Source organism: Festucalex cinctus, chromosome 3 (assembly GCF_051991245.1).
Source record: "Festucalex cinctus isolate MCC-2025b chromosome 3, RoL_Fcin_1.0, whole genome shotgun sequence".
Lineage (NCBI taxonomy): Eukaryota > Metazoa > Chordata > Actinopteri > Syngnathiformes > Syngnathidae > Festucalex > Festucalex cinctus.
Window position 1 is genome coordinate 17,049,684 of NC_135413.1, and position 27,508 is coordinate 17,077,191.

A 27,508-nucleotide genomic window follows, 5' to 3' on the forward strand; every position below is an offset into this window, starting at 1 on the left:
GGCCATCATTGGGCAAGACAATCAACCAGCACGTCCACAAAAAGTGTGCAAGAAGAGGCAAGAGTTGTGGCAGCGCACCTTCTCATAATGCCCTAGTCTAATGTCATCCAATACACAATTTTACCCTTCACAAAGGTAATTAAATTAATTTAATCGATACCGCCCTAATTCAAATGTTAATACAAAGCATTCCTACATATTTTATATTCCCCAGATAGCATGCAAATACGCCTCCTAGGGGTATTAGTAGCATAGGGATGAAGTACAGTACAGTAATAAAGGGTAAATGGAGTGCAAGGAAGGAAGGAGAGAGGGAGGAGCGATGGATTGGTGGATGGAGAGAAAGAATGATGGATGGATGGCTCATCATGACTATTATGGAAGGAAGGAAGGAAGGAAGGAAGGAAGGAAGGAAGGAAGGAAGGAAGGAAGGATGGATGGATGGATGGATGGATGGATGGTGATATTAATATGGTCAGAGTTCAAAGGAGAGGCTTTAAAACTGAACATCATGTTTGATACAGCTCATCGGAGTGTGCATGTCTACCTGGTGAACATAAGTAGAGAGAGTATTGCATCATCAAAGCATTCTCATTTTATTTACTCTGTTTTAAAATTAACCTAAAGTACTTAAATTTTCCAGTACATTAGTGGTACATCATACTGTGTCTAAAATGTATTTGAATTTAGTAATGAGAATAAGTCCATTCCCTCAACATCCACTATTTTTTTTTTTTTTTTAAGTATTGGTGACATTCAGGAGGAACTGGATTTGATTCTTAGCACAAGTGTATGAAAGTGGTGTCACTGAAGGCTCTGTGAGGCCTTGTTGTGGGCAACGTTTGATACGTGCTGGCGTGACTCTGCGCCGAGGATCTGTGGTGTCTTTGGGATAAGACGTGAAGGCGGTGATCTGATCTCTCAGTCTGGCCTGAGTGCTTTAAGAAGTGGGGGTTGTACTGTAAAGAGGATTGGAGCCGCCATGGAAGCGCACGTGCGAGCCAGACTCGTCCACCTCCGCGCCGCACCGCCGTGACCTCGCTGGCCCACATTGAGCGGCGCACCTATGACGGGAAGACGGCCGGCTTTAGGTCGCTGCCGGCCTATCGTGTGACCCGCTTGATGTCCAATGAGAGCGCCAGGGAACACGCTGTTATGTGATTTCTCAAAACACACATTGTATTTTCTCAAATAGTGGATGTTGTCAAACAAGGTGCGCCTCCCTCAACTGACTTTTTGATTACTACTTGTGACATGTTTTGCACACAAATAAAGCCTCATTTTTGTCCTGTGGGGAATAAAAATGTATTCTACATGCTGGCTGTGGTTACTATTACTCTTACTATTTTGTTATGAATGATATTTTCCTAGATAGAGTAAATAGAGTAAAAACTGCTAAAAACGTCAACAATGAGCTGAAAATAAAAGAACCTGATATCGTCTGACAAAAGTCGAGAGAATCCATTCACCTCTCAGGTGATATGCTGATGCATATAGAAATATATACAGCATCTAGCTTCAATAACAATATGCCAAATTAAAAGTAAAAAAAAAATAAATAAATCATGGTTCGCAGCACAGTATGCGTTCAAGCTTACTGAGAAAGTCCCACCTGATCGAAAGAGGTCCCAAGATTTAATCATTAAACAATGCACATTAGAAATGTTATTTTTTGTCATTACAATATTATTGTAGATTTATTCAAAAACTGTATTTATGTTCAATTAAATCTTTTATTAATAAAACAAAACAAAACAAAACAAAACAAGTAGCCCATTTATGTTAAGTGAAATCTAGAAAAGAGTCATTATTGTTTTTTAAATAAAAATAATTATGGTATGTCAAAAAGGTTGGCTTTGTTTTAGGTTTTTAATAAAAACAAACTATTGTTAAATGTCTCTGTTAAAAATCGCACTTCAGTGGAAAAACCGGGCATCATTATTTAAGAATAGCTGTTGGTATATGTTAAATGTAAGTATTGAAGTAACTTGTAATCTTAGTTACTTGTAAATCAAGTAATCAGTAAGGTAACCAAGTTACTTTTAAAAGCAAGTAATCAGTAAAGTAACTAAGTTACTATTTTTAAAGCAAGCAATCGGTAAAGTAACTAAGTTACTTTTATAGGTAACTGTGGCAACATTCGTAATGGGATAAGTAGGGCCAATGACGGTTCTTTTCTTTTTGTGCTCTACTTTTTTACTTCCAAATATTCTCTATATTTTTTATCTATCACATATGTACACAGTTGTAGCCAAGGGAGTAATTTCTGAGGAAAATGTGAATGCTTGTCTATTTGTGCCCTAGGATAGGCTCCAGCTCACCCATGACCCCAACGAGGCCACGCCACTTAAAAAAGTGGAATTTTTGTAACAGGAACGACTGCATTGGGGGGAATTGAATAACGAAAAGAGTAAAAGACATCAACCAGTGAAGTAGTTTCATTGGGTTGTTTCTTGCTTACTAATTGGATGATCTCCTCCACATAAAATAGCACCTGCAATGACCACGACTGCCGCCGATGTCTGTCTAAGCTGTCTGACGGCCGCACAGTCTGCAATCAAGAGATACGGCGAGACGTTGCCATGTTACCGTCGCAAACATGGCGGCCACGTTGGGAGAGGTGTTGCGTAAATCTTCACATTTGGAGGAAAGAGCAAGGGCAAGGACCGCTGAGCTGCGACCTTTCGACCCAAATGGGAAGTGACAGGTGATTGACAGTAACATAAATCAGTGCAGAATAGCCGGCGACGCGAGGTCAAAAATAGAGTGAGAAAACAATGATCAAACGAGGAGGAGGAGGAGGAGGAGGAGGAGAAGGGGGGAAACACATTTTCTTGAGATTCAGAAGAAGTGTCATGGTTTCACACCTGCGGTGTTGTTCACAAGTCAACAAGGTTGGACAAACGAGTGTGACACGTTATGAAAATCCGACTGACCAATGGACACATGTAGGAGGAAATACTGTCAAGTCTGGAGCGCACACAGGAAGCGTTCCATCACTTAAAAGGCACCAATATCCAGAATAGTTCATGGTCGCCACATGTCAAGGCTCTGCATCATCTTTTTTTTTTTTTTCACATTCCAAAAGTGAGAGTGTTCTGACTGAATGCACGCTGGAAATCAGCGTTAAATCACTCCTTGATTGCTTTACGGCGCACCTAAAGCACGCTTCTATGAAAAAGGGTCGCACACATGCGCAACACATTTCAGACGGCTACATGTGCGTGCTGCTATACATGCTAACAATGTCGCTTTTGTAATGTGCAGACGTTCAGAGGAATGTCGGGAACCATAAAAAGACTCTTTCTTGTGAAATGACTGACTGGAAGGCAAAAGTCTATGAGGCTGAAAGTTTTATAATAGCATCTACTGGGGGCTGCCACTAGTCAAGTTAGCTCTTTGTAGGGGTAGCACGCTTACGCTTGCGCCCATGTTTTATGGATTTTGTACCTTTTTCTTTTTGATGTCAAGAAGTCCCAGTGCTTACTAAAGTAGAAAGTTGTATTTTAATCAGTCTTTGGACTCTCTGATGACACGGAGAAGCAACAGGTAAACATTAGCCGCCTAGTGCCTGATCAAGCTTTACCGAGGCAACACTACATTAGCTCAGCATTGGCTGGTTGTTATAATCACATTTGGTTTACTTGGACGGAAAATGCCGCACACCTCATAATGTGGAAGTGAAATAAATTGATTTTTTTTCCATCTGTTCAAGCAAAGAAAAATGTAAATTACACCGATAGAAGAAAAGCATGATTCATCTAATGATTAAGATTAAACATTTTGAACCCCCTAAAAAGTCTTGTTTCTTTGGTTACAATTTTGAATTTCCAAGTACATTTGCAAACATTTAAATCAGAACCTCACAACTTTACAATAAATTGATAATTAAATCTCATCGTTAAGTCAGGTACTCAAAATATTAATATTATGACATGAATTAATTCCTCTCTGACAGTCAAAAAAAGAGATATATATTAATATTTTATCCAGTCAGCAGGCAGCCGTTTTGTCCTGTACTGCCACTTGCTGTCAACTTAAAATGATATCACAGTTGCTCCGGTAACGACTAATGGCGTACCTGTTTTCTGAAGCTGAGCCATGATTGGTCTTTATCTTAGCCCTGAGCCATGATGATGTCATTTTGAGTTGATAGTGACAAAATGGCCGCCCTCCGAGATGGACAAACGGGTGGATTTTGCTACTGAACTCATATTCAACAAACACAATGCCGTGTTGAGACTAACAGGGGTGGCGGGCACATACAACGTTTTATTTTAAAGAATTTTTGGGGGGTTGACCTCCTCTTCCTTTTTTTTTTCTTCCAAAGTTAAAGTAAGAGATATTCATCATTACCTGTTTTCAAGCCCAAAAGCCCAGCCTACTATGTCACCCGATGCAGCAGCAACAGCGTCAACATGTTACCAAGTTTTGCCATCATCCAGTTAGCTCATCCATGACTGACCCTCAAAGCTGATGTCTCACCTGCACACACAGAACAAACATGACAAGAAACTACACTGAAAAACGGATATGGAGTTGACCAATTTGTAGCAAGCTGGGGAGGAAGGAATGTATAGATTCCCTCATGTTCCTGATATTTTGCAGTCATAACATACTGCTGCTTGCATGCGATGCAACTCCCCCCCCCCCTACCCCCCCACCAACCCCAAGTGCTGTCATGCGTTGTGATTCTTAGCACTACCCGCGTCCATCAACAGATGGCACTATAAAATAAGTCATGTATTTAGGACTTGTTTTTCTTGACCTACTGACTTCATTCTGAGTTTGCACTCAAACGGTTTCTATTGACATGTTGAGACTGTTTAATTCAATGCTCTCTAACATTGAGTCTAAATATGCATTTTTATTTTTATTTTACTGCAAGCAATTAATTTTAAAGCAGCTTAACAGATCAGACAGTAGGGTATAATTTTTATTCCAGTTTACCTTACATCCTAAGTATTTTATTATTAATTATTAAGTGTTTCTCAAATTACACAAGTGGCGGAAAACAGGTTGAAGTGTTGACAAAAGAAAATTGGAGAAGGCTCTCCAGTTGTTGTTTTTAGCTTTTTACCTCCAGACTTCAGGGTCACAAATACACAAGAAGATACCCTCATATTGGAAGTATGCTCACCGGCTGTACAAATATGAGGAGGTTATGTGATTCATTAATAATATTTCACCCTTCTCCTGCCTGTTTATTTGCCCATCACTGCAACTACAGTATCTGATTCAAGCGCTACCTGCAACAGCGCCTCTATTGGTTGATAGCGACATTACAGTCAACAAACAGTGTCAGACTTGATACAACGAAATGCCAAATTCCTGTTTGGATTTTCAAAATGCAAGCATTTATTATTCACTGACATTTTCATGTTTCAGTTAAAAAAAATGCCATCGCTTTGCTGTAATTTGCACTTATATGATTGTTATTCATTTGTTTTCACTGACTTTGTTTTATATGCCTGATTTTTACTTCATGTCAGGCATTGTGGATGGTAAGGTTGGATTTAGAGTGCTCTATGAATAAAGTTGAGTTGAGTTAAATGTGTTTGGATGGCCTTGAAACAATTATGATTTTGAAACGTCTTTAAAATGTAGTAGCCAAACGGAGATAGGCCTGGAGTGATGTGATTTGAGCATCTGAATTTTGTGCCATTTGGAAATTATTGAGGGATTTGTGAGGTAGACCAAAAGAGATTTTCACAAACAAGCACATTCTTAAAAAAAAAAAAAAAAGTGTCCAGGCACCCATAGCCGTCCTCTGCACATCCCTGCCACCTGTAAATTGAATCTAAAGAAACGGCTTTGTTTTATTTTGCTGAATGTAGAAGTCAAACTTATCACGTGTTGACATGATAATTCATCACATCTGATTCTGAATGTGAAACGTCAAGCACGTTCAAATGTGAAAATTATCAAGTTATAACGTGTGTACCTATAAGGTAACTTTTCACAGATCTTATTTGAAAAGGAATCTAATTGTGATTAAAAAAAAACAAAACAACAATCTACTGTAAATCATAAAATTACAAAACTAAAGAAAATTTTAGACAGTTTAATACAGGGGTCACCAACATGGTAGGTAGCCCCCTGACAAGGCGGGGTCAAGTAGGACTCAGACGCAGGCGTAAGGTAGGCCACCAAGGCAGCAGGTTTATTTCCGGCCAACAGAGCTCTCCTCTCAAACTGAGAGGAGAACAGGAAGGGGAAAAAGTGGAGAACAAAAAGCGCTCCACTAGGGAGGAAAAAACAGGCAAAAGGTACTGGGGACAACAGAAAGCGCTCCGCTAGGGAGGAAAAAGGGCACAAGGCAAAAGGGGTAACTAAAGGCGCTCCAAAAGGGAGGAAAAGGCACAAAAACAAGGCAACAACGCTAGGCAACATGAACGAGGACATAAGGACTGTGGGACGCTTCCATGCACTGACGGTGACACTTCGGCACTGAGGGGAGAATGCAGGTGGCTTTTATTGCAGTAGGTGATTGGTGGCAGGTGGTGATAATCAAGGGCGGGGACCGGTAATTATGGCGTGGCAGGAAGGGCAAGTGACCTGGGGTGAGAGGAGAGTTAGGATTTCAAAGTAAAACGGGAAACAGAGACACAAAAATAAAAGCATGAACCGCCACGCCTGGTGGCGGCGTGACACCCCCAAAGACCACATGAGGTGACCATGGGCCTTGTCTGCTCACCAGTAAGAAATGCCTAATTTGTTTGCGTTGCTATTCTTTTTCTCCTTTGTTTTCCCCAGTTTGAAAAATGTTGGTTGAAGATTTGCTCAAGTAGTATCCTACAAGCTAACCTTTACTATTATCAAAGTTATTTTCTGTTTAGTTATTTGTACTGAAACAAATTAGCGCTATCTCACAGCAATTATTTTGAAGGTGCAAATCATGAATGTTTCCGGTCGGGATTGGCTACCAGCGTGTAACCTGACGCAGGCAGCTCGTCCTCGGCTGCCGCTGGCTGCTGCAGGCGTGCTATTGGAGGTAGCGGAGGGACCTCTGCGAAATGCCTGGTGCATGGCCGACCTCCGTATTTTCTCCTTTTTCCCCCTGTTTGGCTTTCCCCCCTCCCGCTGCCCAGTAGTTGAAGGCACCATGCTCCGCGGCGGGCTGCCTTAGCTGCCTGAGGCCGCCCCAGCCAGCGGTGCGGTGTGTCCGGTGCGGCGCTGTGCTCTGCCGGGGATGCGGCCTGTTTGTTAAAGCTCCCCCACCACCCCTCCGACCGCGATGGCTGATGATCAACAACAAGCTGACCAGAAGCCTGCTTCGGGACTCGGCTCTCTTCCAGCGCTGGTGCCGGGACTCCAGGGACCCGAAGCGAACGCGTTACAGTTTAAAATCAAGAATTCGATTTGGTAAGGATGGAAATAAAGCCCGACGTAGCTGCGGTGTCCTTTTTTCCCTCTCTCTCTCCTTCTCTCTCTCCACGCTAGCTTTAGCGCACCTACTAGCTGCACAAAGCAGGACCGAATAAACAACGCGTGTTGGCACAATTCGCACGGAAAGGAGGCAGCAGAGAAGGGAGCTGCTGGATGTTTTCATGGAAATAACACCCCAGCGACGCCTTCGTCAATAGTAGCAGCTCGCATCATTAGCATGGAGCCACGGGAGGCCATGTTACCGATGACAGTCCGCCCATGGGGCTGTGACACCTGTCACAGCCAAGTGCAACATCTGGAAAAAAAACAACAACAAAAAAACATCACTTCCAGAGATTTTCATGCCATATATTGTGCATTTTAATTACCATCGAGTGTAGCGGCGTAGTACATACGAATACTCGCTGATTCAGTCAGTCATAGCGTGCACAGGTTCACTGTTACTGTTATTACACTGCAAAAGCAAAGCGTAAAAATGAGAATACGTTTCATGAATTGAAATGAAATTAGGGTATAAATAAGCAAAATTATCTTACAGTAGAATTGGAAATTTTGACTTTGCAAGTTTTTTTTGTAAAAAGAATCTGTAGAAAAAAAAGACACATTTTTATCTTAAAATTACCTTATTTAATTTGGGTATTTTTAAACCTAAATTTACTTATTATGAGTAATAACATCTCACTAACAAGTTATTATATGTAATTAAGATTTTAAGGGGGACAATGTGAAGTGAAAGTGAAGTGAAGTGATACCCTTACAAAACAACTGACTGCTAAGAAGAAAATTTGGATCCCCCATATTTTGCCATAATTTGTGATATTTAAGACTGGTTAGTTGCTAAAAGTGTTTTTACTTGTATATCACTGGGATTGGATGAAACCTCCCATGTACAGATTTTTTCAATATAGTATTTTTTTATTTACGAATCAACAATTGGTTAATCTGAGTCTGTTATTTTTACAAATTATTGACCAATCTAACATGTTGATGAAAATGGCTTGTTTCCTTTGACCATGCAAAGTTAATAACTTACCTAACATGGCTTTTTTTTTCTCCAGAAAAGTGATGTTTTTGTTTGTTTTTTATTCTGCTTGTGTAAACAGCAAACTTGTAAGAAATTTGAAATATATTGCAAAACAAAATCAGTGCTCCTCAAAAAAAAAAAAAAAAAAAAAAAAATCATTCATTTGATCAGCTTCAGGCCATCAATGCACTCCCACCTTACATGTCTAAAGTTATCCTTAATAATAATTATAAAAATGCTACTTTGCAAAGAAAAATGCACTCTACAGCAAGTGTTTATCATCATTTTGAGAGCTAAAAGGGGTCACGACATTTTAAACAGCTGTCGATATGCTGCAGTGCAATTTGACATGAATCACAAAAATAAGCGTACGACGCATGATGCAATAGAAACGGGTTAGGGTGAACCGTCTGTCGCCTCCGGTGTGCCGTCATGTTGTCCTTTCATGCTGTTGCACGTGCGAACGCTGGCACAGAACAAAGGGCAGTAAATTCACAACTGCACAACCCATGTAATTTATTGTGCTGATATTACTCGTCGTATATTCATTTTTTCAGTTTACCATAACACAATAACTGTTTGCGCATGAAAATTATAGAGTTACGCTCTTTTTTTTTTTCTTTTTTTTTCCATCTGCTTTATCTACCTCAGAGGGTCATTTGAAACAGGCCCATCTGCTGTTGACACTATATGGGAGTCAAAACCTTTATGGATCTGCACTCAAACAGTTGCTCATAAGTATATATTAGAACTACAATCCGTGTTCTGGCTTTTGGAGTTTTGCTTTTACTAAAGAGCTCCTGCTTTTGTTTTTTATTTCATTATTTTTTTTTTTTACCGAATCATTCTGTTTTTATTGCGTTGTGAACACATTTGCTCAACATTGATTCATCACATTTGTGGTTAGCTGACATTTAAGAAAGTGGCCCATCATCAGTTATTACTATATGTCAATATTTGGAATAAAGCAGAACACGACAACAGAACATGTTAGTCTGTAACATGTATGTAGCACAAAGTAAAATGACAATACAAAGACAATATCTTTGCAAGGCAAATTTGCTTATATGATATATTTCCATAAACAAGACAATTCAGTGTGCTTCACACAACCAAAACCACAATACCTAAATGCATTTACAAACAATAGCAAAGAGAACAAAAGTAGCTTACTTAAATTAATAAAAGGACAAACACTGACAACATATTTAACATATTTAAAGACATTTAAAAGCAAAGGAAATAAATAAATGCTAAAAACACCCCATTCAAAGGTATGGGAAAACTGCATCATTTTTTTAACCTGTATTTAAATGCATTTTTACTTGGGGCTGACTTCACTTCTGTTCGCAATTGACTCAATTTGCATGCAACATAACAGCTCAAATCCGCTTCACCGTGTTTCCTTTGAACTCTGAGCTCCATTAATTGACCTGAGTCTGCAGACTTCAGAGCCTGACTGGGTTAATATTCAATTAGCATTTCCTTAATGTATTCAGGACCCAAAAAAGTCAGTGATTCATAGACCAGTAGCAGAATTTTAAAATGTATTCTACAGATGACTGGAAGCCAGTGTCAAGCCTTTAGACTGGGAGTAATATTCTTGGATCTCTTTTGTTCTAATGTCTAAATACATAGTTACTGCAATGCAATTTTTATTTTGTTGTCTTTTTCATTGCAGCAAATCTGTACAATCAAAAGTGGACAGCATATTGGTGAGTATCCACAATGTCACATGATTGTTTACCTGCATATTGCTGCATACACGACAGGTCAAAGTCAAACGCAATCCTTGCCAGGATGCATTCCAGATGGGTGTGTGTTTGTCTCTTTGTATTCTCAAAACTAATTTTCAAATTAGATATAATGCAGTCTTCTCCAGAGTCAAACCTATGCCATGACAAATCGATTATTAAACAAGATTTGTAAATAATATGGTCTTAATTGTCATATGATACTCTTATTGCGTAAAAGATGTTAACCATTGTTTTTAAAAAAAAACAAAAAACTCAAAGACCCTGTAAAGTGAATTTAGAGATTTAAATGCATTATCATGTTTGAAGATAATTGCTGAAAATGTGCAAAGACTGATAACTACGTAGTACACCATTGTGCCATTAAACTATTATATATACACCATTTCAGTTTTCATTTTGCTAGGCGTGGCTAAAATGGTGCCAAGTGACACTGGAGTCCCACTGCCTTTGCTACATAAGAACTTGAGTACTTTTGTTTGCATCAGTGGTTATCCAGCCAAATTACAATGTGAAGTTAACTAGCTTGCTATGTTTACACCCTGAAAATACATTGTACAAGTCTTAGCGTAAAGCCCCTGTCCACACTCTGGTGTGACCACTTTAGAGCGCCTCATTGTCACAGTGGGGAAAAATTGAAATGGTTCTTCTATTTTCTATCTGATGTGGGGTTGATTATTTTGTAAATTTGCCCCCTTATGTAATGGTGAGGCAAAAGTAGAGAACATCTCCCTCACAGGCACGTTTTCAGAAACAGGCAGATAACAAAAGATTTACTCGGTTGTTTAATTTCACGCTTGATGGTGGGCACGCACTCCGGAGACCCTACTATTAGTTTACAATCCATTAAAAAGCCAATTTTACGTAATAAGTCCTCTTGTATTGACAACATTCAGTCTTAATGCTTTCAACTTAATGAGGCAATTCCTTGGAGTGTTGTTAAAACGAAAGAAAAACACAGCACAGTCAGAGGTACAGCTCAAGTCGCGCGACTTCAGGCCCGTTTGACGTTTGAGGTTCCACGTTTTTCTGGCAAAAGGGCAGACAACTAGGGATGAACAATTAATCAAAGTTCAATTGAAATCACTCTGTAGTAGAATGAAATTTTCAAATAACGAAGGCTACAATTTGGAAAACAAAAAAACACTGAATTTTGGTAGGCGAAATTTTATAGATAGATAGATAGATAGATAGATAGATAGATAGTGTAGCTAGCCTAGCCTCCACCTGCAAATGTATCTATCACTAGCTAGCTAGTTATTGTCTTGAGCTATCTATCGGCAGTATGATGCCTCGATAATCCCAGTACTTAAAAGCACTCAACTTTTCATATCGTTGTTTGATGAAATATAAAAAGCCACTGATTTGTTCATAATTGTTGTAATCTAACTTCTGTAAAAGGCATTTTTCAAAATGATTGAGCCCTGCAGCCGACAAACATACTAAATGTGCTGTGCTGAAGTCTTCGCAGTGCTATAAAAATAGACGTTGTTATTATAACTTACTGCCCATCAAATACCTGATCTTAGAATATTTTGAATGTGTAAATTACATCAATGTGATTTGTTGCGAATTTAGCAGAGTACCACACATACACGTTGTCATATCAAAGCTACTTAAGAAGTTTTTTGTCTGTTTCATTTAAGGGGGCTGTTGTTGAACTCTGCGAGGGTGTCGGGTGTTTGACAGATTCAGGTTGGCAGGATGAGTCCTCGTTAAGCACACAGACAGCACAAATTGTGCTCCAGAGGGTTTATTTCACTTTAAACCTTTTGAAGTTTTAAGAGAAAGTAGTTATGATCCTTTTTAAGCTTGACAAATATTGGCTCAATAAGTGATGACACAGTACATTAAAAATCGGTGTTGCACAGATGCCAACATCTTCATTAGCTGAGCTACTTTTCATTCGCTAAAAATATGAATGAGCTCTCTGAATTTGTTTTGTACACACCCAGAGAAGCTATAGTTGGTCATTAACTACAAATTATATCAATTAACAAAATAAATTAATATGGTATTGTGTTTTGACTACAAAGGAGCAAAGTACTTATAAATGTGTCATTTCAGTGTATTAATAGCCATTTGCCTATGTTTTAGAAGAATATACTTTTACCATTTTAATATAATTTGATTTTGAAAAATTGCAAATGGGGGCAGCATGTTGGTGACCCCTCTTGTATCTCTTATCTCGTTACCTCTCCCCATAAAGTGAGGCCTGTGAAATCCATCAACAGCTAATGTTACCAAATGGGGTTCTTTGCCATATGAGGGACTTTATGTATATCATTTCTTGTGCAGGAACTCGTTACATGAAGCAGAACTTGTGCTGTGAGTGTATATCACAATTCTCAACAAAAATTCCTTTGAGCCATTTGCGAAACTGGCGCTGAAGCTCAAATTTTGTCAGTGACTCTCACTCTGTTCAGTGTCACATCCACTAAATCATCAGGATTTCGTGATACCAAATTGCATTCAAATATTAGTTTTTACTTTGTATTGAATTGTTTTTAATTCAGTTAGTTTTTATTAGCTTGACTTTTTTAGGGTGTATTAGTTAGGGTTGATATTTTTTTTCTGAAGTGTTTTGTTGCATTTTTTGTTTGTATGCGTATATAAAAATGGACTACAGTATTTGTTGACTGCAAGATAAAAAAAAAAGGTCACTATACATTGTTTAAAAACTAAGTTAACTACAATTCCCCAAAGACTGTTCGACCATAATTTACAAAGATGAAAATGAAGGACATTTTTGCTGTAGATGTAGTTTGTTAGTTTTATAAATGTAAAATGTAGTTTGAGTTTGTTTGTTTTTTTTGTACGCACTCTCATTTTTATTCTATTTTGTAAACGGAAATTATTTTTCAATTTCAGTCTTAGCTATTTCGGCAGTTTTTGTGAATGAACTATAATTACCTCATCAACAACATCCTGGTGCATGTCTAATTCCGAGTGGTATTTGTTATTACTATCGTCTATGATCATTCAATATTGTATACAGCATGTTTTTTTCTTTTAATTGTCACCCTTGTCACCAACGGCTGCATCCATCTCATCAGCGTTCTCATTTGTTTTGTTTTGTGTTGTTTTCACAGCAAGATGTTGAGAAGTTTACAGACATCGAAAAGCTCTACCTCTACCTTAAGTTGCCTTCTGGTCCCAGCAGCGGCAATGATAAAAGGTACTGCTTCTATTTTACACTCAATCACAAACAAACGCACTCGAATCAAGGTTTCCATTTTTTCCCGCCGATGCTTCTTCGTCTGCTTGGCTCACGATGATGTTTTTGGCACCGTTGTCTCATTCCTTGTCTAAAACGATCCTCTGCTACATCAAAGACGCTCCAAAAAAATCGGAAAGAGAAATTTCAAGCCTTTTCTTCTGATCTGCTTTGTGATATTGTTGGGGATGATCACACGTTCATGCCAGCTTGTGTTATTAACCCAAACATTGATATATGTAGACTTTTGCTATACCTAGCTGTCTGTGTTTCATTTGTTTCCCCATATCTATTCATCACCCCAACCCCCAAATTGTGCCCAATTGGACTGAGAATGAGAGGGGGTCGTCCACTCCTGGATTATGGTATTCAAGTTTCTGTCTTAACAAGAAATGATGCGTCCCAGTGGAGGACACCGCCTCACCACTTTGTCTTCTCTTCTTGCACCACGACAGCGATCAGAGTTCCATGTCATCGAGTCGCACTCAGCAGATGTACGCGTTCAACTGGATACGGAATCACCTAGAAGAGCACCCGGAGACGTCACTCCCTAAACAGGAAGTGTACGATGAATACAAGTGAGTGCGGTACCACATTATTCGCTTTTGAAGGCAAATGTCTGGTTAACAATGGTAATGAGTTACTTTTCATTTTTACATTTATTTTTCAATAGAGAAGGGTAGGGTGACTGTGCAGAGGAAACCGGTGGGGTTCAGTACCTCCACCAAAGTTAAGAACCACTGTCTTAGACCATTAACGTGGAAGTCAACCATAAACATTTCTTGACAATAATATGTTATATGTGACCTCACTAGTCTAAACATGATATTCTGATTAATATTACATTTGTGGAATATGAGTTATGAAGCAAAATCCAGCCATTTTTATCCATCTTTCCACTTGCTGTCGACTGAAGATGACATCACAGTTGCTCAGCGCTCAGGCAATGACCAATCACAGCTCGCCTGTTTTCTGAAGCTGCGCTGTGATTGGTTGTTACCTGTGACCTGAGCAACTGTGGTTTTGCTGCTTAACTCATATTCCACTAACACAATATTAGCCAGAATGCCATATTTAGACTAGTAGGGCTACATAGAATATATTATTGTAAAAAAAAAATATATATATATATATATATATAAAAATAAAAAATGGGTGAGGGGTTGACTTCTTCTTTCAGTGGGAAAAAAAAACACAAACAAACAAAATAATTCCCTGAGATATACACAATTATAATATGATCTCTTATCAGCTGGTAGGTAAAAAACAAAACAAAACAAAACAAAAAAAGATTCCAGTATGCGTCACAATACCAAATTGGCACTGATTATCAATTCAGCTCATAACAGGCCCGGCCGATATAAATTGCTCTATCACTAAGAAGAATTGTTATTTCAGTGTGACCCAAAATACTCTTGATACACTTTAGGATATGATAAATATTTGTCGCTTAGATCTTTTAAAGATTAACACTTCCGATAATACTGCTGGGTAGCACTAGTTGTTTTTTTTTTATATTAGTACTTTGTCTAATGCATAGGTCAACAACATGAGGCACCAGGTAGCCCCCAAGGACCACATGAGTTGCCCACAGACTTGTTCTAAAAATAGCTCACCTGTATTTTTTTATCCATCCATCCATTTTCTTGACTGCTTACTCCTCACAAGGGTCACTGGGGGTGCTGGAGCCTATCTCAGCTGGCTCTAGGCAGGGTAGACTCTGGATTGGTTGCCAACCAATCGCAGGACACACAGAGACAAACAACCATCCACACTCACAAGCACACCTAGGGACGATTCGGAGCGCCCAATTAACCTGCCATGCATGTCTTTGGAATGTGGGAGGAGACCGGAGTACCCGGAGAAGACCCACGCAGGCACGGGGAGAACATGCAAACTCCACCCAGGAAGGCCGGAGCCTGGACTCGAATCCGAGTCTTCAGAACTGGGAGGCGGACGTGCTAACCAGTCAGCCGCCGCCATGCCGCCTTCTGTATTTTTTTTTTTTTTTTTTTTTATATATATATTTTTTAACTCGTGCTATTCTAGAAAAAATAGTACTACTGAGAAGTGAGACTTGCTTCTGTACAATTTTGGAAAATACAATATTTAAAAATAATAATAATAACAACATTAGTATATGTAAAAAGTTAATATTGTAGCGCAATACCAAACCATAGCATTCATGGAGACAAGCTAGCTGGTGCAACGACAACAAGGGCAAATTAGTTTTTTTTAGAAGTGTGTATCAAACTGATAGTGCTTCACGTTAATTACTAATTAAGACGTAGGTATCAACGGGAATTAAAATGTGTTTTGAAAGTATCCTACTAACTGCTAGCTAGCTAATAGCACAAAGATGTCAAAAATGATAACAGGCCACAATTTGCTTACAGTGCATCATGACTTTTTGCCAACAAATTGTAATTTTCTTATTAGCAAGTTTTAAGTGTGTTATCAGGACTTATGTGACTCATCTCAGTACACAAAAGTTCATGCATTTACTGTTAATCAAATCAGGATTAAGTTATTGTCTTTTGATTTTGAACATAACTGCCAGGTGAAAGAAATGACAGTTTAAATGACTGCCTTTGTTCTTTTGCAGGAGCTATTGTGACAATCTCGGCTACAATCCATTGAGTGCAGCAGACTTTGGGAAGATCATGAAAAATGTCTTTCCAAACATGAAGGCACGTCGACTCGGAATGAGAGGAAAATCCAAATATCCTTTGAAAAATTTCCCATTTGCATCGCCAGTTGATGTAATACTAGTTTCAGCACTGATTCCAATTAATGTGGTCACATTTCAGGATAAATTACTTCAGATGCATTAGTGACAAGCAAGCAAAAAAATAGCATGTATGGTGTTGTTTTACCACCTGAGGGCGCTCAGACCTTAATTTATCGAGGTATCGTCTTTGTGTCTCAAGCTCACGTTGTGAATGAGGACAAGTGCTTTAGAAAATGAATGACGAATTTATTAGACAGCTTTCTATTTTAGAAGTCCTATTTGTGGCTGATTATTTCTAGTAGGTCACAGCTTGCTGAAATTAATAGACAAAAGGAGAATGGGGTAGAGATGAGTAGAATTTCATTAAAAAAAAATTTTTTAAAATGCAAACCTTAACTCCTCCTAACATATTGTTATAGCGGGTTAAGAAAGAAAGCGTTTGTTCACATGCCGTCATTACCCAACTTGGATCTGCAAAAATCAGGCGATGGGGTACGTTCGTCTGTATTGATGCGCAAATATTGTGACGTCTTCATTCGCTCACCTGTTGTCCGTTTTGTTTCCATTTCAGTGTGAACTGATGGAGCCGGCCGGACAGTCCCCGAGCGCTGAGGATGAAATGAGGTCAGCAGCCTGTGGTTTGGTATGCGAGTGGGCCCAAAAGGTCTTGAGTCGTCAGTTTGACAACGTGGAGGATCTGGCACGTTTCCTGCTGAATAGCCACTATATCGGTACCAAGTCCATGGCTGCGCTCACTGTTATGACGGGAACGCCCACAACAGGTACGGATGAAGGAGTTGTGGATGAAGAAAAAAGCGCAAGACGTGTTGATTTGAAGACCATGTCTGTATGTTGAAATTGTACTGCCTGTTCCAGATTTAATGTTTGTATTATATTTAACGTTTTAATTTAAATGTCATTCAAAAAAAAAAATTAATAGTTGCATTTAACCTGTAGGGGGCAGCCATGTGCTGGTAATGTGCACCAAGGGGAGAGTCTACAAAACCGTTGTGTTTGATGATCAACAATTGCAATTTTTTTTGTTGCTATTTGAACTATTGTGGAACAAATTTTGTGGCTATTTGAACATGTTTAAAAAAAAAAAAAAAAAAAAAACACGCAGTAGAAGCTGACTTGATACAAGCATTGACTTACTTTGAAATTGAATACTAACTGGCTATGTCCGAATGTCAACACTTGTCCACCTAACCCCGCATTCACTACATAGCAACTCACTATATAGTGGCCTAATATGTAGTGCCCTCATTCTGTTTGGCGATTCGGACGGTCAGCTAACTACTTTCTCGTCGTCACATATCACGTGACCACCGTAACTTTTGCAACGCACAGGCGCATAAATCTCCAGCTATTGTGAATGAAAATGTTTTAAAACTGTACTTTAGTTCCTTTGCTGTAAATATTTTCAACTAAAACGCATGGATTATTTCTATAGTATATATTAATGCATTGCTGTCGCTCGCGCCGGGTTTTTTCATATTCGCAATGCATTGCGGTCTCTATCAACCCGGTTGAGTGAACATCGATGTTCACTACTTTTCAGAGTGCATTGTGGGTAATTTTGAGCGCCCTACATTTTCGTTCCATTGACATTCGGACACCACTACAAAGGTGGAAGCGCAAGTATTGGAACGCGGCCCACATGTCGCAAACCGGAACCGGAAACCAAGCTGATGTGTGAAACCCCAGAAGTCGGAAGTCCCGCCTTCTCCGTAACATATACCTGATAGGGAGTAGTGTGCACATTCAGACACAGCCACTGTGATTTGAATTGGAATTTCTCATTGCTAGATAGTGGTCACGCTATTCTAGTTATCCACTTTTAGTAACCCTTTTACCACATGCAAACTGTTAAATGTCACTTAAAGGGGAAATCGACCCCAAGATTTTGTATATTTAAAACTCTTTGACTGCCACACGTTATAAAAACAAAACAAAAAAATCCACAGTGCCAGCCGCTTTCGAGCATTTTAACTCATCTTTCAAAGCAAAAAGAATAGTTTACCTTTACTACATATACAATGTGGCTACTAAATGAAAGATCGCATTCGCCTCGGAATTTTCCTAATCATTATTAATCATCGTTGGCAGTCAAAGAGTTAAAACATTACATTCAGGAGCAACTATACTAGCCATTTGCAACACAGATTTCTCTTTAACACTTTTACTGCCAAAACTTTGATATGACAAAGGCTTTGATCATTCACTAGGAGAGATACAATGCTTGCATCTGCTGGCCATAGTTGGAGTGTTTTTGATTCCACAACCCATTGACCAGGCAGTGCTGCACTTAGACGTTGCACTAAGAAAATAAAAATAAAAAACTTAGTTGACGTCATTTAACGTTTTATGGCGGCATACGTCGTAATTTTACCAAGCGTTATTAAACGTTTTTGGCGGTCAAAGAGTTGCAGACGTTGTGTTGCCTTTTCATGAGTAGATTTAAAATGTTTGCATTTTCCACTGTCCACTGGCCAAGATATTTTTTTTGCCCCAGTAAATTGAGTAAAAGTTTTGATTTAAAAATAAAAACAAAACACGCACAACAGTTGATTAGATTTTCTCTAAATTCAGTGAGAGTTCATTATGTGTCCTTAATTCTTTTGTCTATTCTTTCCCCCCAGGCATGAAGACGCCAACACCCGCCTCTGCGTTTGTGCCCACGGCCGAGGCCAACTCCTTCCAGCCCCAGGTGAAGACCCTGCCCTCGCCCTCTGTCGATGCAAAGCAGCAACTGCAGCGAAAGATCCAGAAGAAGCAGCAAGAGCAGAAGCTCCACTCTCCTTTACCCAGCGACGCGCATGTCAAACGAACGGAAGCAAGCACCCCGGGCCCGACCATCCCCTGTGGCAGCCCCGCCCTCCTGTCCCCTCAGCCCACCATAGGCATCGTAGTAGCAGCTGTGCCCAGCCCAGTCACGGTAGGTAAACGCTGGAGAATGAGCTGAACAGAAAGGCAAAAATACAATTAAACTAAAAATAAGCCTTAATATTTACAAACTATGTGCCGGGGGCCATTTGTGGCCCGCTATTCATTTTTTTTTAGCAGCACGCAGCATATACTAAAATGATTATGAATGAATTTGTTTTATGTACTTCAGAGCTTTTTTAACTATGCAAATATACAAATGTACTATTTAAAATTATAAACATTTCTCTTCAAAACACTGGTGAATAAAGTTAATTTTTACAAGCAAAAATGGTGCTGTTTTGGTTCTGAATGTCATGATGGGATTCGGTTGCTGTGCAGTGCAAGAGCTTTTCTGGTGGGTTACAGGGTCTTGACTGCCCCAAAATCTTGTAAATCCTAAACTATTTGCTGTTAAAAATAAATAAATACAATAAACATTAGGGGTGTTAAAAAAAATCGATTCGGCGATATATCGCGATACTACATCGCGCGATTCTCGAATCGATTCAATAATAGGCTAAATCGATTTTTTTTATTATTTTTTTTATTTTTTTTTTAGGATTCACACCTTAAGCATGGAAGAATGTTATATGAACGGAACATTAAGCCTTAATATTTTATTTCAATGCTGTTCAAACATGAAACAAATTACAACCGCTATAAGACTGAAATTTCAGATAAATAAATAATACATTTTCATATAAATCTTACACTCTACAAGCTTACTGATTAGTATTTTCTAAATTTGAATGAAAAAAAATCGCAACAATCGACTTATAAATTCGTATCGGGATTAATCGGTATCGAATCGAATCGTGACCTGTGAATCGTGATACGAATCGAATCGTCAGGTACTAGGCAATTCACACCCCTAATAAACATATATATACACTATATAAAAATGTTTGACTGATTTTGGTGTGCTAAATATTAATAATGATAATAATAATAATAATAATAATAATAATAATAACGTTTAAAAAAATTAAACTTAATTAAATTAAAAACAAAAATTCAAAGTGGCCCTTACATCCTTCAGGGTTTTTTTTATTTTTATTTTTTTTTATTTTCGTATGTGGCCCTCTGATGAAAAAGTTTGGACACCCCTGCCTTACAGGTATACTTGACGAACTCAGCCATTTTCAATAGTAAGAAGATAAATTAATGTGATAACTTCATTATTTTTCATGTACAATTAATACCTTTAAAATCTAATTTTGCCACTTACTGTCAACTGAAGATTTTCTTCGTTTTTTTTCCTGTCAACTGTAGATGACAGAACCTGTGTGCAGGAAACGGGTAACGGCCAATCATGGCTCAGTTTGCTGACCAAACCCAGAAAATAGGTGGGTCGTGATTGGTCGTTACCAATTCTTCAGCACAGGTGGTGTCATCTTCACTTGACAGCAAGTGGAAAATTTAGTTTTTAAAGGTATTAACTCATTTGCTCTCAAAAATGTATAAATGTGTTCTATTTTAAATGTTTAAAGGCCCAGTATGCCGGTTTCACTCTGGAAAAGGCACTTTTTAAATACAGGATTTAAACAATCAAACTACTTCTCAATTTACTGATCAGGGCTTGTCTTCATTTCTGGTAGTGAGTTTGTCCTAAAACCAGCAGGTGGCAGCAGAGCAAAAGAGCTCAACTAGGGCCATGTTGAAAAAAGCTCAAACACTCACAACTCTAAACAGATTTGTGTATAATGATTAAACTTAGCTATATTCTAATGTTAATTGCTGCAAAACGGATAAACTTACTTACTGTACTTTTTTCCCTGATGAAAGAAGAGACTTTAATCTTTCTTTTGGTAGGTTCCTTGTTTTTATAGCACGAGAACACAAATTTCTGTGGGCGTTGCAAAATCAATCAAAATCCAGGAAAACAGCCGGGAGTGAGGGGCGTGGTTGCTTCTGTGAAAATGGCTGGGAGTGAATGAGTTTATTGCACATGAAAAATAATGAAGTTATCAAATTCATTCTAGATAAAATATTAACGTATTGCTGCTGAAAATGGCTCAATGAATCATGTATCCCTTTCAGTTAATAATTTGATAGCAAAATTGCCAGGTTTTGATTTTATACACAAGTAAAATGAAGTAAGGCAAGATACCGCTGTGTTTTGTTGTCCTCCCAGGTACAGAGAAGCAGGCAGCTAATGACTTCTCCGAGCCCCGTCGGAACAGCAGAGGGAAAAGTTCTACCCGTGAACTTAGTGGTCACCCAGTCACTGAAACAACCCCCCAAAACCCCACAAAACATCCCAGCCAGTCCCGTGGCGGACCGTTTGGCACGGCACGGCACCCGGTACGCTCAAATCCTACCTAAGCCTTCCGCCACCAGCGCCATCACGCTCCGGTCCCCTCCCACCCTGCTCATTACCAACAGCCCCATCAAAACGGTGATGCCCACTCCCCACGTTAGCTCAGTCAACGTGGTCAAGATGACGGCCATCGCGTTGGCCCCCAGCAGCGGCAGCGCTACCAGCAGCAGCGCCGTCGTACGGCCCGCCTCCTTAGACGAGTCACAAGGTGCGAGCCTGACTGCCGCAGTCCGAGCTGTCGCCTCCAGTTTTACCCCCTCCGCTGACATCAAGGTGTCTGACGCTGCGGAGAAGGCTAACGAGGAGAGAGTGGCAAAGTTCCGGGCTGCGAGTGAGCCAAGCTTCTCTGTTAAGTGTTCTCCGGGACCGGACAAGGTCTCGAGGATGAGGAGTGACTCCCTTTCCACTTCGGTAGCTGTAGCTGGGATTCAGGACAGCAATAACATTAACTGCCATGACAGCACCTTGTACTTGACTGTTGATAATCACAACCCAATTGCTAGCGGTTCCGCTATCAGTATTCCGCATTCAAAAGACCCTTGCGCAGACGCCAAGAGTCCCAGAAAGCGCACGGGCCCGACCGGAGAGTCTCACGTGATTCCCGTCAAGCGAGTTTTTATATCCCAGCAGCCGCTCGCTGCGGCCGACAATCCCAAACCCGGAATTGGCGCTGCGGCGAAGAGGATCCCGCGACCGGGAACGCCAGCCCGGCCGGAAAGCGCCCCGTGCAAAGCGACGGCGAAAGTGGGCCCGCCGCAGATCCTGGCGCTCTCCGACTCGCCCGTTGCGCACATCCAGGGCTCCCCGACGGTCGTTAAACCGCAGGCGAAACGAGAAGATCAACAGCAGATCGCCGCGGACAACTCAGGAGCACGCAACGCCTCTGCGATGAGCGAACTCAAGAGCACAATATGGGAGGAAGGTCAGCTCGACGCGCAGATACCCAAGCAGGCCCCTGTGGAGCAGCTCTCGCTGATCGCCCAACCTGCCGACACGCCGGGCCAGCTGGTCTTGGCGCAGGAGATGGTGGACTTTGCCGGCTCTCAGTCCAACATGGACTACTTCCCGTTCAACGACGACGACATGACGCAGGACAGCATCGTGGAGGAGCTGGTCCAGATGGAGGAGCAGATGAAGCTGAAGGGTCTCTTTAGCAGCTGCGTGGACGTCTCCCTCCAAGGCCAGCCGGCAGCCGGCCAAAGCTCCGCCCTCGGCGCCCACCAAACCGGCGCGGCTTTCTACCACTCGGTCCACGGCAGTACCACCCCCGTGCAAACCCCCACGCCCACGCCGACCCCCACGCCCACCCCGACGTCCGAGATGACCCTGAGCCACAGCCTGACGAGGGAGAGCCCCTGCTCCCGCTTGGCTCCCATCACCCCCGTGGACGGCGCGCTGGGTCGCCACACCCCCATCAGCACGCCGCTGTCCAACTGCAGCAGCAGCGTGCCCCCGAGCCCGGTGGAGTGCCGGAACCCTTTCGCCTTCACGCCCATCAACTCCAGCATCACCGGTTACCACGACGTCAGCATCGTCTCCAGCAGCCCCGTCAAGCCCATGCAGAGGCCGATGGCGACGCATCCCGACAAGGCTAAGCTGGAGTGGATCAACAACCGCTACAACAGCAATTCCGCCGGCCCCTTGTCCAATCACAGCATCGGACTCCTGCCGAGCTACCAGGACCTGGTCGACGACCAGTTTCGTAAACCGCATGCTTTTGCCATACCCGGCCAGTCGTTTCAACCACAATGCAGGCCGGATTCGGCTCATTTCGGCACGTTGACGCCCATCTCCCCCGTCGCTGCCGTGACCACGCCCACTAAGCAGGAGAGTTTCGCCGTGCCGGCACCGTTGGACAACAAGGCGCCGACCTCGTCAGCATCCGCAACGTTCCGCTGCCGCAGCGTTAGCCCCGCCGTGCGCCAGAGGAATTCCAGCGGCAACACCGGTCTACCGACCGCCGTCACCGCCAATACCTCCAGCGCCACCCTTACCGTCGTCTCGCCGTTTAACTCGGCCATCACCTCCGAAGTGCTCAGCATCCTGTCCAACACCCAATCCGCCGGTTCCGTCCACAGCATGGTCCAACGCAGCCAGTCCGTGCCGCTGAGCATCATGATGCAGAGCGAGCTGCTTCCCGTGCAGGGCCCGAGTAACACCGCCAAAATCACCAACGTCCTTCTCAGCAAGATGGAGGCGGACGGGGACGAGTCGGTCCGCGGGCTGGGGGTCAACAACCTCCCGTCCAACTACACGGCGCGCATGAATCTCACGCAAATCCTGGAAACCGCTCCGGCCTTCGCCGTGGGATCGTCGCACCAGACCCCGCTGCCCGTCGCCTCCGGCCCGGCGGCTTTCGGCTACCTCGCCAACGCCGGCGGGGATCAAGTGAGCTTCTCCGTTGGGGACAGCCAAGCACAAGAGGGCGCCGGTGAGCCGGACCAGCAACAGCAGCTCCAGGAGATCCCCGTGCAGACGCAGCAGGAGGCGGAGGATGCGCAGCAGCAGCTGGATTTCAACAACACCGTCAAGGACTTGCTGGGGGACGACACCCTCAACCCCAGCTCGCAGCTGGTGGGCCAGGTGGCCTCGGAGCTTAACGCGGTGGCGTCCGACTTTTCAAGCGACATCCGACTGACCACAGATCTGTCCAGTAGCATCACTGACCTTAACACCTTGGACACCAACCTGCTGTTCGACCCCAATCAGCAGCAGGAACAATATGAAGACTCGACACTGGAAGAACTGAAAAACGACCCGCTGTTTCAGCAGATATGCAGTGATACTGTGAACTCCGGCTTCGATTGGCTGGAGAGCAAAGACCAGCCGACTACAGTCGAGATGCTGGGCTGATCTTAACATTTGGTTATCGAACACTTCTGTTCTGTGTCGCTCGTTCGTTTGGTGCGTATCTCGTATAGCTGTTTTTGAAACTACACTTCGTTGGGATTTGTCTGGACTTTTGCCGTTGGGTTTGTTTAAAAAAAAAAAAAAAAAAAGTGCCAGGCTTACCCTTTTCTCTTGTTCTGCGGATGTTCCGTTACCCTTCTTCCCCCTTGTTCCCGTTTCCCACCATCCCATTTCTACAATCAGAAATGAAATTGCTAAATGAAATGATATTGAAGACTGAAGTAGCTCAGCATGCAGTTGTGTGTGAGCATTTGGAGAAAAATCCATCTTCCATGTTAGAACAAATCAATAATGCAATACTGAACAAACACTTGGAAGTGAGATTTGGCACAATATGACGTCACCAAAAATGTTATGAACTATTTTCCGTCTGTGCAGTTCAACCAAATGTAGATAATAAAACGGTGGTTGTGTCGCTTGTTGGACGTTTGCCTGCCATATCGAAATATTAAAAAGGGTAGCCGTTCAGGCTGCCAGGTGCTGAATTTTTTGACAAATTCTTTCTACTTTATCGTAAACCAAATCAGTGGAGAACTGATTGACGCCTGAGCATTGTTGACATTTTTCGTTCTGAAAAGCCTACACTCGTACTGTTGAATAACTTCTAAAGGGAGTAGATGAAACGGTAGGGAGACGATGGGATTCCAGGCCACTTGTCGGACGTAACTTTGAAAGGAATCAACAACTGGCTGCCTTATTCCTTTTGTCCAAGGCCTTATGCCATCTTATGAGAGACTGTACATAGACAAATGTTACGATAGAACCATCCAGAGCGTCTTCGTCATATCAAGTCAGCTGTTACTCTTGATATTTTCAGCACTATTCCTTCACCTGTTTGTTTTGCAGTGTTACAGTGTAGATGATTTTTTTTTTCTTTTTTCTTTTTTGTACAGGCTAGCGATTACACTGTGCGTTGCTTTTAGGTGAATTTGATATACCGTCACAGAACCAATGGCAAGCACGCTTTACTTCATTAGGTTTTCATTTTGTTTGTTTTTTGCATGGTCGAATAGAAATAAAATAGTCAATGGTTTGGAGAAGGCTAAGCGACGAAAGCCAAGAGGCAGAAAACACACGTTGATGTCACCTGGAATGAAATGTGCGATCCAGCCTTATTTCCATACCAAAGATTTGGAAAAGAGATTATTACACGTGGTCATACGGAAACCTTTTATTGCATCTAAGGAAAAGGATTCAGTTACATCAATTCTATGTACAGTATGTATATTGGGGAAGTGGTCACAAGCCAACAAGTAACCATGGACCTGCAAAAAGCATGTTGAAACCGTCACTACTATGTGATACAGTAGGAGGCTTACTTGAGTTTTTGCCAATTGTCAATGTTGTATAAGTCATGTTTAAGCTCCATTTGTAAATAGGATAGATACATAGAGATTTGTTGTATCCGGACACTATAATATGGCCATCATTATAGCTAAGTATGTGTCATTTAAAAGGAAAAAAAAAAGCTTAACAGATGTATAGTCGGCAAGATACTGTATGTTGTGTGTTACATTTCTGGCTTAGAGTGTCGTAAAAGTAATGCTGTCTGGTCTTTGCTTGCTGATTTTATTTGACTTTTTGAGGAGGAGAAGCAGAAGGGTGTGTGATTTCAACAAGAGAGGGTGGGGGAAAGTCGCGATAACTGTTAGCTTGTTGCAAACATTTTTGCGCCAAAGCCTTTCAGCAGACACTGGATAAGAACATTCGCTCATGTTTCAACAAAACTTCGGAGGTTGTCATTATTGCACTAAATTTTTACGACACACGCCTTTGCCACGTCTTAACGGACAAATGTAACGATGGACGCCCACAACATAAAAGAAAATATTTTTTATGACAAGGTGAGTAATGAAATTAACTGTCAGAAAATGACTAATTCTCTTGTAGCAAAATGTGCATTAATCTCAGTGAGATACACATTTCTTACGCATTCTCATACATGAGAATATGAAGCATTGAAGGGGTGGAAAAAAACGTAACCTTTAAAAACCTACGTGCTCATTTTGTTGATAAATGATTGTACGCACGCATGTGTGACGTCTTCTGTTGTACTTTATATATTCTCGGTGACCACTGTCTGCTGTGATGTGGGCAGGTTCTGTTAACCAGACAGGCAGTGCCAGTTTTGTCAGCTACTTCTGTCGTTTGCTGTTTACTAAGTTAACATTGTTCTGTTGTCTTACGTTGATGACAGTTTTACTGTTTTGTTTTGTTTTTTACATATATATATATACACGTCTCAAAGTTCAGTTGTGAAGACATGTTCCTGTATTTTTTTTCTTAAAGGCACTGATGTATGAATTGAAATGAAATGCACCTCTTCTGAGGTACATCAAGCAGTAATTTTACCTTTGACTGACCCGGCTCCAACTCTGTTTTACTCTTTAATTCATTTCTACCGGTAGAAGAAGAAGAAGAAAAAAAAAAACTCCTCTGTGGTGTTGTCTGGTGTACTGCTTAATGTACAGTAGCTTGTTAATATTGCAAACGCATTGTTTTGTTTTGTTTTCTTCAATGGAAAGTACTCACTGGTGAGATTTTTAAAGTGGTTTTAAAAGCCAATAAACTTTTTTTAAAGAATTGTTTTGAGTGCTGTTTTTGCTATACATTCAAATCAAATTGTATGATTGGTGGCATTGGTGGATTGACTACGATATTATGGGTATGTTTCTTCAGATTTCAATGCAAGCGTTGCATCTGTTTTGACAAAGATATTAAAGCCCAAAACACAATGTACATCAAGAAATACATGGACGTATCAGAAAATGTTTGGGTGTCTAAAAATTGAGGCCAAATAAAGTATTCTAGGGCCTAGGAACAAATCTAATCAGTTGATCTGAGCCCTTTTCAAATCAGCAAAAACTGGGCCATATTTTGTTCGTTTTTCTTCCAATTAAATCATCATAACATAAAACAAAGATGATGACATTCAAACAAGTTCTGTCATTTGTTTTACTCTTGCAAATATCAAAGTATTGTAAAGCAGTCAAATGTTATGTCTGTAATTCGTATCTTTGTTATTTTACGTGCGAAACGACCAAAAACGACACAATAAGTGGAACTAAACACAAAAATGTCCTCTTAACAATATGTTTGTATAGCCCCAATAGTAACTAAGCGTGGTGTTCTGATATATGTTGCATTTGTGGAATATGAATTAAGCAACAAAATCCACCCGTTTTATCCATCTCAGTGGGCGACCATTTTACCACTTGCTGTCGACTAAGAATAG

At 41.1% G+C, this 27,508-nt stretch overlaps 1 protein-coding gene across 2 annotated transcripts; it reads left to right on the forward strand.

Annotated features, from left to right (window-relative positions):
- The first annotated feature begins 6,950 nt into the window (after positions 1 to 6,950).
- Positions 6,951 to 26,856, forward strand: LOC144015834 (DNA-binding protein RFX7-like). 2 transcript variants are annotated; one of them, XM_077516211.1, is made up of 9 exons: positions 6,951 to 7,365; positions 10,095 to 10,128; positions 13,260 to 13,345; positions 13,840 to 13,962; positions 15,990 to 16,106; positions 16,523 to 16,607; positions 16,687 to 16,897; positions 18,758 to 19,053; positions 21,178 to 26,856. In XM_077516211.1, exons 1-9 carry the CDS (start codon positions 7,238 to 7,240, stop codon positions 24,214 to 24,216), a joined length of 4,119 nt encoding a protein of 1,372 aa, XP_077372337.1. In that variant the 5' UTR covers positions 6,951 to 7,237; the 3' UTR covers positions 24,217 to 26,856. The 2 variants fall into 2 exon arrangements, with proteins under 2 accessions (XP_077372337.1, XP_077372338.1); XM_077516212.1 differs by lacking the exons at positions 6,951 to 7,365; positions 10,095 to 10,128; positions 13,260 to 13,345 and adding an exon at positions 13,356 to 13,749.
- The last annotated feature ends 652 nt before the right edge of the window (positions 26,857 to 27,508 follow it).

Coding starts and splice junctions, on each gene's coding strand:
- LOC144015834 (XM_077516211.1), top strand. CDS start 7,238: ATGGCTGATGATCAACAACAAGCTGACCAGAAGCCTGCTTCGGGACTC. Junction 13,963..15,989: donor GAAGTGTACGATGAATACAA/GTGAGTGCGGTA, acceptor GTTCTTTTGCAG/GAGCTATTGTGACAATCTCG. Junction 16,898..18,757: donor GACGGGAACGCCCACAACAG/GTACGGATGAAG, acceptor CTTTCCCCCCAG/GCATGAAGACGCCAACACCC.